At 45.4% G+C, this 12245-nt stretch overlaps 1 protein-coding gene across 2 annotated transcripts in view; it reads left to right on the forward strand.

Annotated features, from left to right (window-relative positions):
* Positions 1 to 12245, forward strand: part of ACACB (acetyl-CoA carboxylase beta) — a 157720-nt gene that overhangs the window by 25736 nt on the left and 119739 nt on the right. For both annotated transcript variants that reach the window (XM_024257188.3, XM_063711885.1), the window contains one exon: positions 2697 to 3358. In XM_024257188.3, the coding sequence (XP_024112956.2) occupies positions 2706 to 3358 (653 nt within the window). In that variant the 5' untranslated portion in view covers positions 2697 to 2705. The remainder of the gene's footprint in view (positions 1 to 2696; positions 3359 to 12245) is intronic.

The raw sequence follows: 12245 nt of genomic DNA on the forward strand, positions 1-12245 counted from the left end.
CTACAATACCAAGGTTTTCTGTGTGTGTATTATCTGGCATTTTCTACATATAGGACCATGTAATCTGTGAATAGGGGTGGCTTTACTTCTTCCTTCCTAATCTGGATGTCTTTTATTTCATTTTATTGTCAAATTGCTTTGTCTAGAACTTCCAGTACAGTGTTGAATAGCATTGGTGAAAGTGAGCATCCTTGTCTTATTCCTGGTTAAAGCTATCAGTCTTTCCCCATTTAGTATGATGTTAGCTGTGGATTTTTCATAAATGTACTTTATTAAGTTGCAGTTCCCTTCTGTTCCTAATTTTCTGAATGTTGTTATCATGAAAGGGTGTTGGATTTTGTCAAATGCTTTTCCTGCATCAATTGAGATGATCATGTGGTTTTTTCCCTTTGTTCCATTAATGTGGCATGTTACATTGACATTGAGCCACCCTTGACTGACTTTTCTTTAAAAAAAAAACATGATGATCTTGAAAGGAAAAAACCCTTCTGACCCTGTGTACTACCTAGAAAATAGCCTTGGCAACATATCAGCAAATTCTGCTGCTGAAAGTGTGTAAGAAGTTCTTGGATTGTTTAGTTCTGGGAAATATTGAGAACTTTTCCACTTCCCTTAAAAACATTGTGTTGAAATTTAAAAAGAAAAAGCTTTATGGCTGGGCACAGTGTCTCACGCCTGTAATCCTAGCACTTTGGGAGGCAGAAGTGGGCGGATCACTTGAGGTCAGGAGTTAGACACCAACCTAGCCAACATGGTGAAATCCCATCTCTACAAAAAATACAAAAATTAGCCGGGCATGGTGGTGGGCACCTGTAATCCCAGCTACTAGGGAGGCTGAGGCTCAAGAATCTCTTGAACCCAGGAGGCAGAGGTTGCAGTGAGCCGAGATTATGCCACTATGCTCCCACCTGGGCGATAGAGTGAGATTCTGACTCAAAAAAAAAAAGGGGGGTTTTAGATACCAAATTGACCTGCTGAGCTTTGTGGTCCACTTTTGTAATGCTTCTAGTATATAATTGTGGCAAAATTGGTTCAGAAATTTCAACACATAGAGAGAGGTCCCATTTAAACATTTTTTTTGAAATAGGGTCTCACTCTGTTGTCCAGGCTGGAGTGCAGTGGTGCCATCTTAGCTCATTTCAACCTCTGCCTCCCGGGCTTTTCTTTTCTTTTTCTTTTTTCTTTCTTTCTTTTTTTTTTTTTTTTTTTTTTTTTTTTGAGACAAAGTCTCACTCTGTTGCCTGGGCTGGAATGCAGTTGCATGATCTTGGCTCACTGCAACCTCCACCTCCAGGTTCAAGTGATTCTCATGCCTCAGACTCCCGAGTAGCTGGAATTACAGGCACCCACCACTATGCCCAGCTAATTTTTGTATTTTTATTTTTAGTACAGACAGAGTTTCACCATGTTGGCCAGGCTGGTCTCAAACTCCCAACTTCAGGTGATCTGCCCGCCTCAGCCTCCCCAAGTGCTGGGATTACAGGCATGAGCCACCGCACTGGGCTCATTTTTAAAACAAGATTTCCTTCAAATAACAATGATCTACTCATTAGTAGGGCAGAGTTAGGGTGACAGAAAGAGGTGTGGCTTAGAGATTGGAATACCTGGGTTCATTCTTTCAATACACACTTGTAAGCCCTCATTGCATACCAGGCACTAGTCTAGACCCTGCAACAGAAAACACTCTCCCGAGGCTTGTTGGGCTTCTATGCTAGTTGTAAGCATACCCCACACTGGGGATGATGGCGCCCTTCCTCCCTCCAGGGCCATGATGGTGACGGACTATATGATAATAATACTAGAATGATGATGATGATGACAGAAGCAACAATTCCCTTTCATTTATAAAGTGGAATATAATTAAGAGTCTTTAAAAAAAAATAACAGCTTTGGCTGGGCATGGTGGGTCACGTCTGTAATCCTAGCACTTTGGGAAGCCAAGGTCAGGAGTTAGAGAGGAGCCTGGTCAACATGGTGAAATTCTGTCCCCACAAAAATACAAAAATTAGCTAGGCATGGTGGTGCATGCCTGTAGCCGAAGCTACTCAGGAGGCTGAGGCAGAATTGCTTGAACCCAGGAGGCGGAGTTTGCAGTGAGCAGAGATTGCGGCACTGCACTCCAGCCTGGGCAACAAAGCGAGACTCCATCTCAAAACAAAAAAAGCAAAAAAACCCCAGCTTTATTGAGAGATAATTCACATGGCATACAATCCACTCATGTAAAGGACAAGTCAATGTTTTTTAACTGTATTCACAGAGTTGTACAACCATCACCTCAATCTGCTTTAGAACATTTTCATCATCCCAAACAGAAACCCTACACCCTGTAGCCATTACCCCTAACCCACTAGGTCCTGGCAACCACTAGTCTGTTTTCTGTCTTTCAAGATTGGCCTGTTCTACACACTTCGTATACTTGGAATCATATAATATGTGACCTTTTGTGATTGGCTTCTTTAATTTAGCAGTTTTCAAGGTTCTTCCTTGAACCTTGGCAAGAAACTAAGATCAAGAGGGGTGAAGGAATATGTCCAAGCCTGTTTCAGGCAGAGCAGGGAGGAGAACCCTGTCTCTCCCCTTGTCCAGTGTTTCTGGAATACACAGCACCCCAACAGCCTCCTGCCCCACTAGCTTCTTTCGGAGAGAAATCACTTGATTATGTAAATCCTAAAATGTCTCTCCTTTTCTCCTTACAGGTTTTCTGAATGGTCTTGCTTCTTTGTCTATCTTGTCTGATTTTCTCCTGTCTGACCTTTTCCTGGTTAAAAATCTGGGGGAAAATGACGGACTCCAAGCCGATCACCAAGAGTAAATCAGAAGCAAACTTCATCCCGAGCCAGGAGCCCTTTCCAGACTCTGATAACTCAGGGGAGACACCACAGAGAAATGGGGAGGGCCACTCTCTGCCCAACACCCCCAGCCAGGCCGAGCCAGCCTCCCACAAAGGCCCCAAAGATGCCAGTCGGCGGAGAAACTCCCTACCACCCTCCCACCAGAAGCCCCCAAGGAACCCCCTTTCTTCCAGTGACGCAGCACCCTCCCCAGAACTTCAAGCCAATGGGACTGGGACACAAGGTCTGGAGGCCCCAGATACCGATGGCCTGTCCTCCTCAGCCAGGCCCCAGGGCCAGCAAGCTGGCTCCCCCTCCAAAGAAGACAAGAAGCAGGCAAACATCAAGAGGCAGCTGATGACCAACTTCATCCTGGGCTCTTTTGATGACTACTCCTCCGACGAGGACTCTGTTGCCAGCTCATCTCGTGAGTCTACCCGGAAGGGCAGCCGGGCCAGCTTGGGGGCCCTGTCCCTGGAGGCTTATCTGACCACAGGTGAAGCTGAGACCCGCGTCCCCACTATGAGGTAATGTGCATTTTCTCCTTGTAACCGAGGAGTGCAGAGTTCAGGTGGGGTCTACAACCCTTCCCAACCCATGCCCACCTTGATCAAGCCATTTGCTGATGCCAACGCTTCAAGGGTGGCTATGCACAAAAGGAGAAGACACGAGCCTTCTCAGAAGCTTCCTTCCTTCCTTCTTTCCTTCCTTCCATCCATCCTTCGTTCCTTCCTTCTTTCCTTCCTTCCATCCTTCCTTCCTTCCTTCCTTCCCTCCTTTCAAAATCATTCCTTGAGGCTGGGTACAGTGGCTCATGCCTGTAATCCCAGCACTTTGGGAGGCCAAGGCAGGCAGATCACTTGAGGTCGGGAGTTTAAGACTAGCCTGGCCAACATGGTGAAACTCCGTTTCTACTAAAAATACAAAAATTCACCAGGCATGCAGGCATGTGCCTGTAATCCCAGCTGCTCAGAAGGCTGAGGCGGGAGAATCTCTTGAACCCAGAAGGTGGAGGTTGCAGTGAGCTGAGATCACGTCACTGCACTCCAGCCTGGGTGACAGGGCGAGACCTTGTCTCAAAAAAGAAAAAAAGGAAAGAAATCATTCCTTGTACATCTACTGCATGCACAGGGCTCGATGCCGTGAAACTGACTCTCTAGAAGACCTCAGCCTAGTTGAGGAAGATGACCTTGTGTGTAGTTATAATATAAGCTGAATGAGCCAAGGCTGGCAAGAGCCACAAGTGATGATGGTAGTCTAGTCTAGAGGGAGGGGCAGTTCTCTCTGCCTCCTGAAGAGACGTTGATTCATTCATTCATTTTTTTTTTTTTTTTTTTTTTTGAGACAGGGTCTTACTCTGTCACTCTGTTAGCTGAGTGTACTGGTGGGATCATAGCTCACTGCAACCTCAAACTCCCGGGCTCAAGCAATCTTCCCACCTCGGTGTACTCCTGGGCAGCTGGGACTACAGGTGTGCACCACCACACCTAGCTAATTTTTAAATTTTTTATAGAAATGGGAATCTCACCATATTGCTCAGGCTTGCCTCCAACTCCTGGACTCAAGCGATCCTCGGTCTCCCAAAGTGCTGGGATTACAGGCATGAGCCACCACACCCAGCCCATTCATTCATTCAGCAGGTAACTGACAACTGAAAAACCAGCCTTCCCCCAGTGATGCCTGAAAAGCAGAAACTCAAACACTCTAAAGGTCTCCATCAATTTGATTGTTGGAAATGAATGCCTGTAGGTTCATAACAGGTGGGACTATCCTAGCGGCTGCAGTCAGTGGCTTTGTTGTTGATGTTGTTATCCACCTTCTCCTCTGCCACCCCCAAATTACAAATGGAATACAGCACTTCCAGGTAGAAAATTTGGGAAATATAGGAGAACAGAGAGAAAAAAAGAGCCACTAACCAAAACTTCACCAGCCAGAGGGAAACCTCTGTTCTCATTGTTCTACTTCTTCCTTCCAGCGTGTTTTTCTCCTCTGGAGTGAAGTTTTATTGGCTATTCTTTTAAGCATCTCCTGTACTCTCTCCCAAATTAGAAAAATCTAGAGGTGGTCTTCCATACACATCCATGTTAGCAGTGAGCTTGGTTTTAACCCTGGTAGCTAGAAGTAGAAGACAGAGAAAAAGGAGGAGGAAAGTATTCCATATAGTGAAACTTTTCAGGGGAAGAGTGTTTGAGTTTCTAGAAGGGTTAAGGGAAGAGAAAGTCTCAGAATCCAGTACAAAGAGCACAGTCTGTGGAGTCAGCTGGAGTGGGGTTCAACCTTTGGCTCTGCCACCGTCTACTGTGTGACCTGGGGCATGACCCTTCACCTCTCCAGGCCCCAGTACCTCTGTAAAATGTGGAAGAGATTAAATGGGATAATGTAAGCAGGCATGGTGGCTCACACCTGTAATTCCAGCACTTTGGGAGGATGAGGCAGGAGGATCGCTTGAGGCCAGGAGTTCAAGACCAGCCTGGGCAACATAGTGAGACCTCATCTCTAAAAAAAAAATTAAGAATTTGCCAGACATGGTGGTGCATACCTATAGTTCCAGCTACTTGAGAGGCTGAAGCGGGAGGGTCACTTGAGCCCAGAAGTTTGTGGTTACAGTGAGCTATAATTGTGCCACTGCACTCCAGCCTGGGCAACAGAGCAAGACTCTGTCTCAAAACAAAAAAACAAAAAAGAATGTATCAAACCAACAAACTTATAACATGATGATTATTATTACTATTTCCTGAGTCTTGGATGCCAAAATAGTCACGAAGATTAAATGAACTAATATTTCTCAGGTACTTGGCAAGAGAATAAAGCATCCATATTTGGTAGATTATAAATAGAAAGGGGGGCAAGTCTCCCACCTTTCCACCCACTGTCTTCCTGCCACCATTTTGAGGGGTCTTTACTGGTTTGAGCTTAAACCATAGCTTTTCTGAGCTGGTACATTTATAAAGGTGAAAACTAACTCTCTCTCTCTCTCTCTTTCTTCTTTTTTTATTTTTTTGGACAGAGTCTCACTCTGTCACCCAGGCTGGAGTGCAGTGGCGTGATCTTGGCTCACAGCAACCTCTGCCTCCCGGGTTCAAGCAATTCTCCTGTTTCAGCCTCCCAAGTAGCTGGAATTACAGGCGCATGCCACCACACCTGGCTAATTTTTGTATTTTTAGTAGAGACGGAGTTTCACCATGTTGGCCAGTCTGGTCTTGAACTCCTGACCTCAACTGATCCGCCCGCCTTGGCTTCCCAAAGTGCTAGAATTACAGCCATGAGCCATCACGTCTAGCCTACTTAATTATCTTTCATAGGGAAAATGAAACCAAAATGTTGAGTGAATTTCCTGCCCTCGTGTCTTCATGGCATGGAAACCTAACATTGCAGATAAATCTTTTATCCTTACTTTGTCCCAGTAAATAGCTGGCAGGAGGGACAGAGGGATCTTGGAAAGGCAGTGAATGTGGAGCTGAATGACATTGTAGGATTGTGGGCGATTCAAAGGGCTATGATACGGTGAACGAAGGAGTGATGTGCTGCATGAACTTGGGTGAGTCCCTTCCCCTCGCTGAGCCTCCAATTTCTCATCTTTAGAATGAGGAGGCTGAGGCTGGGCCTGGTGGCTCACACCTGTAATTCCAGCACTTTGAGTGGCCGAGGTGGGTGGATCGCTTGAGCTCAGGAGTTCAAGACCAGCCTGGGCAACATGGCAAAACCCCATCTCTACAAAAAAATATAAAAATTAACCAGTTGTGGTGGTGTGCACCTATAGTCCCAGCTACTAGGGAGGCTGAGGTGGGAGAATCACTTAAGCCCAGGAGGCAGAGGTTGCAGTGAGCTGAGATTGCCCCACTGCATCCCAGCCTGGGTGACACAGGCAGACCCTGTCTCAAAAAAAAATAAAAAATAAAAATAAATAAATAAATAAATAAATAAATAAATAAATGAGGAGGCTGCACCAGACTCCTGAGATGTGACCTGTGTCCCTAAAGCTCACTGACATACAGTTAGTTCTTTTGTCCCCAGTATGTGTGCATTTTCAGAGTTGAGAATTTAGAATTTTAGCACCCAGGGGCAATGTGGGTGGTTCTGCTGGCACCTCCCGAGACACTGGCATTTCCCTGAAGAACATTCCCAGCCCCAGAATCAGGGGCTTCTGACAGAGGAGACTCATGTGTGTTTGTTGTTTCTAATGAACTGTAGTGAGAATCCCACATCAAAGAATCTTCAGGGAGTCAAGCCTTAGACATGTGTGCTGGTTCCTGCTGCCTCTGGTGTTTGGCTGGATGAAAAAATTATGTCCAAACCTGGGTGTTCCAGCCTGTTGGAAACAACACATATCAAAATGAGGCTGAGGTCCAGCATGGTGACTCACGCATTTGGGAAGACTGAGGTGGGAGGATCCCTTGAGCCCAGAAGTTTGAGAGCAGCCTGGGCAACATAATGAGACCCTGTCTCTACAAAAAATAAAAATAAAAAATAAAATGAGGCCAAGTAAGGTGGCTCACACCTGTAATCCTAGTACTTTGGGAGGCTGAGGTGGGTGGATTGCCTGAGCTCAGGAGTTCAAGACCAGCCTGGGCAACATGGTGAAACCCCATCTCTATTAAACTACAAAAAATTAGCCAGGCATGGTGGTGCATGCCTGTAGTCCCAGCTACTCAGGAGGCTGAAGTGAGAGAATCGCCTGAACTCAGGAGGTGAAGTTTGCAATGAGCTGAGATCACGCCACTACACTGCAGCATGGGCAACAGAGTGAGACTCTGTCTCAATAAATAAATAAATAAATAAATAAATAAATAAATAAATAAAATGAGGCTGAGCATTCTATTATCTTGTAGAGCTTTTGGCTTTGGATTTTGGCATCTTTGGGACCCTTGGTAGCCTGGTGTTTGCTGGTTACCCATTGACTCTTTTGCACACATAAGGCAGAGTAGTAATACCTCTTCCCTGGTGTCCACAGGTCAACACCCAAGCAGTTTTGGGTGTGGGCTGTGGAAGGTGGTGTCAAAAGACAAAATCACAGCAAATTTGATTTAAAACTCGAATTGGCTTTTATTTACAATTCTAGAATCATGCAGCTGCCTCATTCTGTAAAATAGAATGGGTCTTCCGAAGAGCTGAGCAGAGAGGAGCTTGGCTTTATAGACAGAACAGGGCTGAAGAAAGCAGAAACAAGGGACAAAGGGGAGCTTCATAGTTTCTTTCTTTCTTTTTCTTTTCTTTTTTTTTTTTTTGAGACAGAGTCTTGCTCTGTCACCCAGGCTGGAGGCTGGAGTGCAATGGCACATTCTCGGCTCACTGCAACCTCTGCCTCCCGGGTTCAAGCGATTCTTCTGCCTCAGTCTCCTGAGTATCTGGGATTACAGGCACATGCCACCATACCTGGCTAATTTTTTGTATTTTTAGTAGAGATGGGGTTTCACCATGTTAGCTAGGCTGGTCTCCATCTCCTGACCCCGTGATCCACCCGTCTAGGCCTCCCAAAGTGCTGGGATTACAGGCATGAGCCACTGCGCCCGGCCTGCTTCATAGTTTCAAAGTGACTTTCCCTACAGGGTTAAAACAAACACAACTTTCTTATCATGTCGGCTCAGGTACACTGGAACCCTTCTGATTGGTTGCTATGAATCTCCTGTTTTTTGGAAAACTGGTCAGTTTCAAAGTTCAGATTGATTGTGAGGCAGTTGGCCAGGAGTGATCCGTTTTGGTTTGGTCTGTTGGGGCTAAGCACAGGAGCTCAGTTCAAAATCATGGCCTCCCATATGTTAAAATTTTGTTTTAATTTTTTAGATTTGGGGGGTACAAGTGCAGTTTTGTCACTTGGATGTATTTCCCAGTGGTGAAGCCTGGGCTTTTACGTAGCCATTGCTTGCTTAGTGTACATTGTATCTATTAGGTAATTTCTCATTCCTCACCCCTTCCCACCGTGCCACCTTTCCGAATCTCCAGTATCTATTATTCTACTCTTTCTGTCCATGTGTACACTTTATTTAGCTCCACTTAATAAGTGAGAACAAGCATAAATTATATTTAAGGGTGGTGCATGCAGGCCAGCCAGCCAGTTGCCTGTAACCAGCTGGAGCATTGAGGAAATGAAGCCTGACCCAAAAAGGCAAATACAGTGAGCAAGAATCCCTGTTAGTTGAATCCAGGAACTCCTTCTGAAAACAAAATATTATTTTTCTTGAGGCCAGGCACGGCGGGTCACGCCTGTAATCCCAGCACTTTGGGAGGCCGAGGCGGGCGGATCACAAGGTCAGGAGTTTGAGACCAGCCTGGCCAACATGGCGAAACCCCATCTCTACTAAAAAAAAAAAAATACAAAAATTAGCTGGGCGTGGTGGCAGGTGCCTGTAATCCCAGCTCTTCAGGAGGCTGAGGTAGGAGAATCGCTTGAACCTGGGAGGCAGAGGTTGCAGTGAGCCGAGACCATGCCACTGCACTCCGGTCTAGGCGACAGAGTGAGACTCTGACTCGAAAAAAAATTATTATTATTTTTCTTGATAAGTTGCTAAATAATCTATACCCTCTGGCAAATCTTCTAACCGTTTGAGGTCCTGTTTCTGCAAAATGAAAGCAGGGGCTAGAGGTGTAAGCTATTTCTTCCAGACAGGATCCAACCCTTGCCCCATTTCCAAGACAAACAACTAAGGCCTGGGACAAGAGGCCAGGGGTATTTATTCGAGGGTTCTGACTCACGTGGAAGCCACAGTGAAGAAGTGACTTGTATTTGTGGATCTGCTTCTGCTCGCTGCAGTTTCCTTGGGCAGTCACTTCACTGCTGCTCTGCCCTGGAAGGCCACTTCCTACATTCGCCTCTTCCTGCCAGGCCAGTAGCTGAGAGACTGGCAAGGCACGGATGGAAAATGCTTGTGTTAAGTCTGTGATTTGGGAGGAAGCTCTTTCTGAAGCAGTCTTCAAGGGGCTGTCTCCTTCCTGCGGTGCCCAGAGCATCTCAGAGTTCTCACAGTTGTGTTCCCGTTTTGGGACTTCGCACTGGCTGTTCCCTCTGAACTGAAACACTCTCTTTCTCCCAACCCCTGAACCCAGACCTCCCACCAGGGCCAGCTTCACAGGCATACCCTGTGCTTCAAGGGACCCTGTGCCTGTTTTGACGCTCTGTTGTCGCCGTCTTGAGATTCTTTTTTATTTTGTTTTTTTGAGACATGATCTTGCTCTGATAGCCAGGCTGGAGTGCAGTAGCATGGTCATGGCTCACTGCAGCCTTGACTTCCTGGGCTCAAGTGATCCTCCCATTTCAGCCTCCTGAGTAGCTGGGACTACAGGCACGTGCCACCGCAGCTGGCTAATTTTTTTATTTTTGGTAAAGATGAGGTTTTGCCATTTCGCTCAGGCTGGTCGGAAGCTCATGAGCTCAAGCAATCTGCCCACCTCGGCCTCCCAAAGTACTGGGATTACAGGCATAAGCCACTGCACCCAGCCCCAAATTCACAAGAATTTTTCAACAAGGGGCTCTGTGTTTTCATTTTGCACTGGGTCCTGGAAATTCTGTAGCCGGTCCTGCCTCTACTGCTAGCTCTTTGCCCATCAGAGTCATTTCCTCAAAGGGCCTTCCCTGTCCCCTTCTCACATTTAAAATATCTACCCCCCAATCACCTTCAGTATCTTTATCAATCACTCTGATTAGTTGTCTTTGCAACATTTAATTATTTCTTGAGATTATGTCTATTTTTGTTTGTTTGTTTGTTTTGACACAGAGTCTCATCTGTCACCCAGGCTGGAGTGTTGTGGTGCGATCTCAGCTCACTGCAACCTCCACCCCACAGGCTCAAGCAATCCTCCCACATCAGCCTCCTGAGAAGCTGGGACTACAGGCATGCGTCACCATGTCCGGCCATTTTTTTTTTTAGTATTTTTAGTAGAGACTGGGTTTCACCATGTTGGCTAGGCTGGTCTTGAACTCCTGAGTTCAAGCAATCCACCCACCTCAGCCTCCCAAAGTGCTGGGATTACAGGTGTGAGCCTCCACAACTGGCTCCTAAAAGATTACGTCTTTTATTTTTTTATGATCTACTTGGTTATTACCTGTCTACCTACACTGGAAAGCAAATTCCGTGAAGGCAGGGCCATAGTTATAGTGGTCTATGTTTTTCCCCACTGCCTAGGCTGGTGCTGGTTCACGGTAGGCTTTGAATATCTGCTAAATACATGAATGAAATGAGCTGCAACAAGCTTGCCAAAGACAGAAGTCTGCATTACAGGGGAATGCAAAAGACATGATGAATGAGTGTGGGAATGGATGAACGAGTGGATGAATGAATGGATGAATGAATGGATTAATTAATTAATTAACAGGTGAATAGGCATTTTATAGTTGTGGCTCTTTAGCAGCAGTAAATTTTTGTTTTCATAAAATTCTTTCTGCTTGTATCTTGTGACTTTGGAGACTAGTTCTGGGGTGAAACTCCAATTTTAAATTTTTCTTCTGTCTTTGATAGGACCATGCAAACTCAGCCTTTCTCTCCTTTCTCCCAGCTGGCAAGGGCTGGCTGAGAATATGAATCCAATGACCTCGTGCTGTGTGTTAAGCTCTATCCTCCCATCTCCTCGCCTTTGGGTTGATCTCAGGGCAGGGATTAGAACTTGGCCTTTCCTTGGACTTGGAAACAGTCCCCGAGGGTTGGAAATCCCATGCAACACTTAGAAACAGAGCTAATGAGAACATTACATGATATGGCAAAATCGCTGCTTACCTGCTCTGAAATGAGCACGGTTATAAGAACCTCCTGTTTCGTGTGATCCCATTTTGTTGGACAAACAGCATGTGGTTAGTGCATAGTGGGCCTATGATAAGACACTCAGGTTCAAAGCCACCTCTTCCTAGCTTGTACCCCGACTTAGTATGACCCTGTGGGGTGCACATGTGGACTGAATGGAATGGGACAGGTTCAGGATTGCTGAGATTGCAGCTGGAATCCTGAAACTTAAAGCTGTGAAATTGAAGTTCATAAATGAGTGGTGAACTCATTTGGCAGCAAAACCTGTCCTGAATTGATGTGAAGTTATGTATAGTAATTATTTATCCTATTCTGCTGCTGAAATATTAATATGATAATGTGGAACAGAAAGTTTTACCTTCCTGAAAACAATAATTTCCAAGTTCCAAAGCACTTCAGGCCCTGGGAATTTCAGATAAGGGATTATGGACTATATATAACATGCTTAGAATAGTTCCTGGCATATAGTAAGCACAAAAAATGCTTCTGCTTAGTAAATGTGCCTAATAAATGCATGTGTGTGTATATGTGTATGTGTTTGTATGTGTGTGTCTTAGAGAGACTGTAAAGAGTGTCTCCAAATAGTAAATAATCATTTTTATCTGGTATGATTATGAGTGATTTAAATTTTCTTCTGCATTTTCTAACTTTCTGCTCTAAATGTCATTTTATAATGCATTTTAAC

Source organism: Pongo abelii, chromosome 10, assembly GCF_028885655.2.
Source record: "Pongo abelii isolate AG06213 chromosome 10, NHGRI_mPonAbe1-v2.0_pri, whole genome shotgun sequence".
Classification (NCBI taxonomy): domain Eukaryota; kingdom Metazoa; phylum Chordata; class Mammalia; order Primates; family Hominidae; genus Pongo; species Pongo abelii.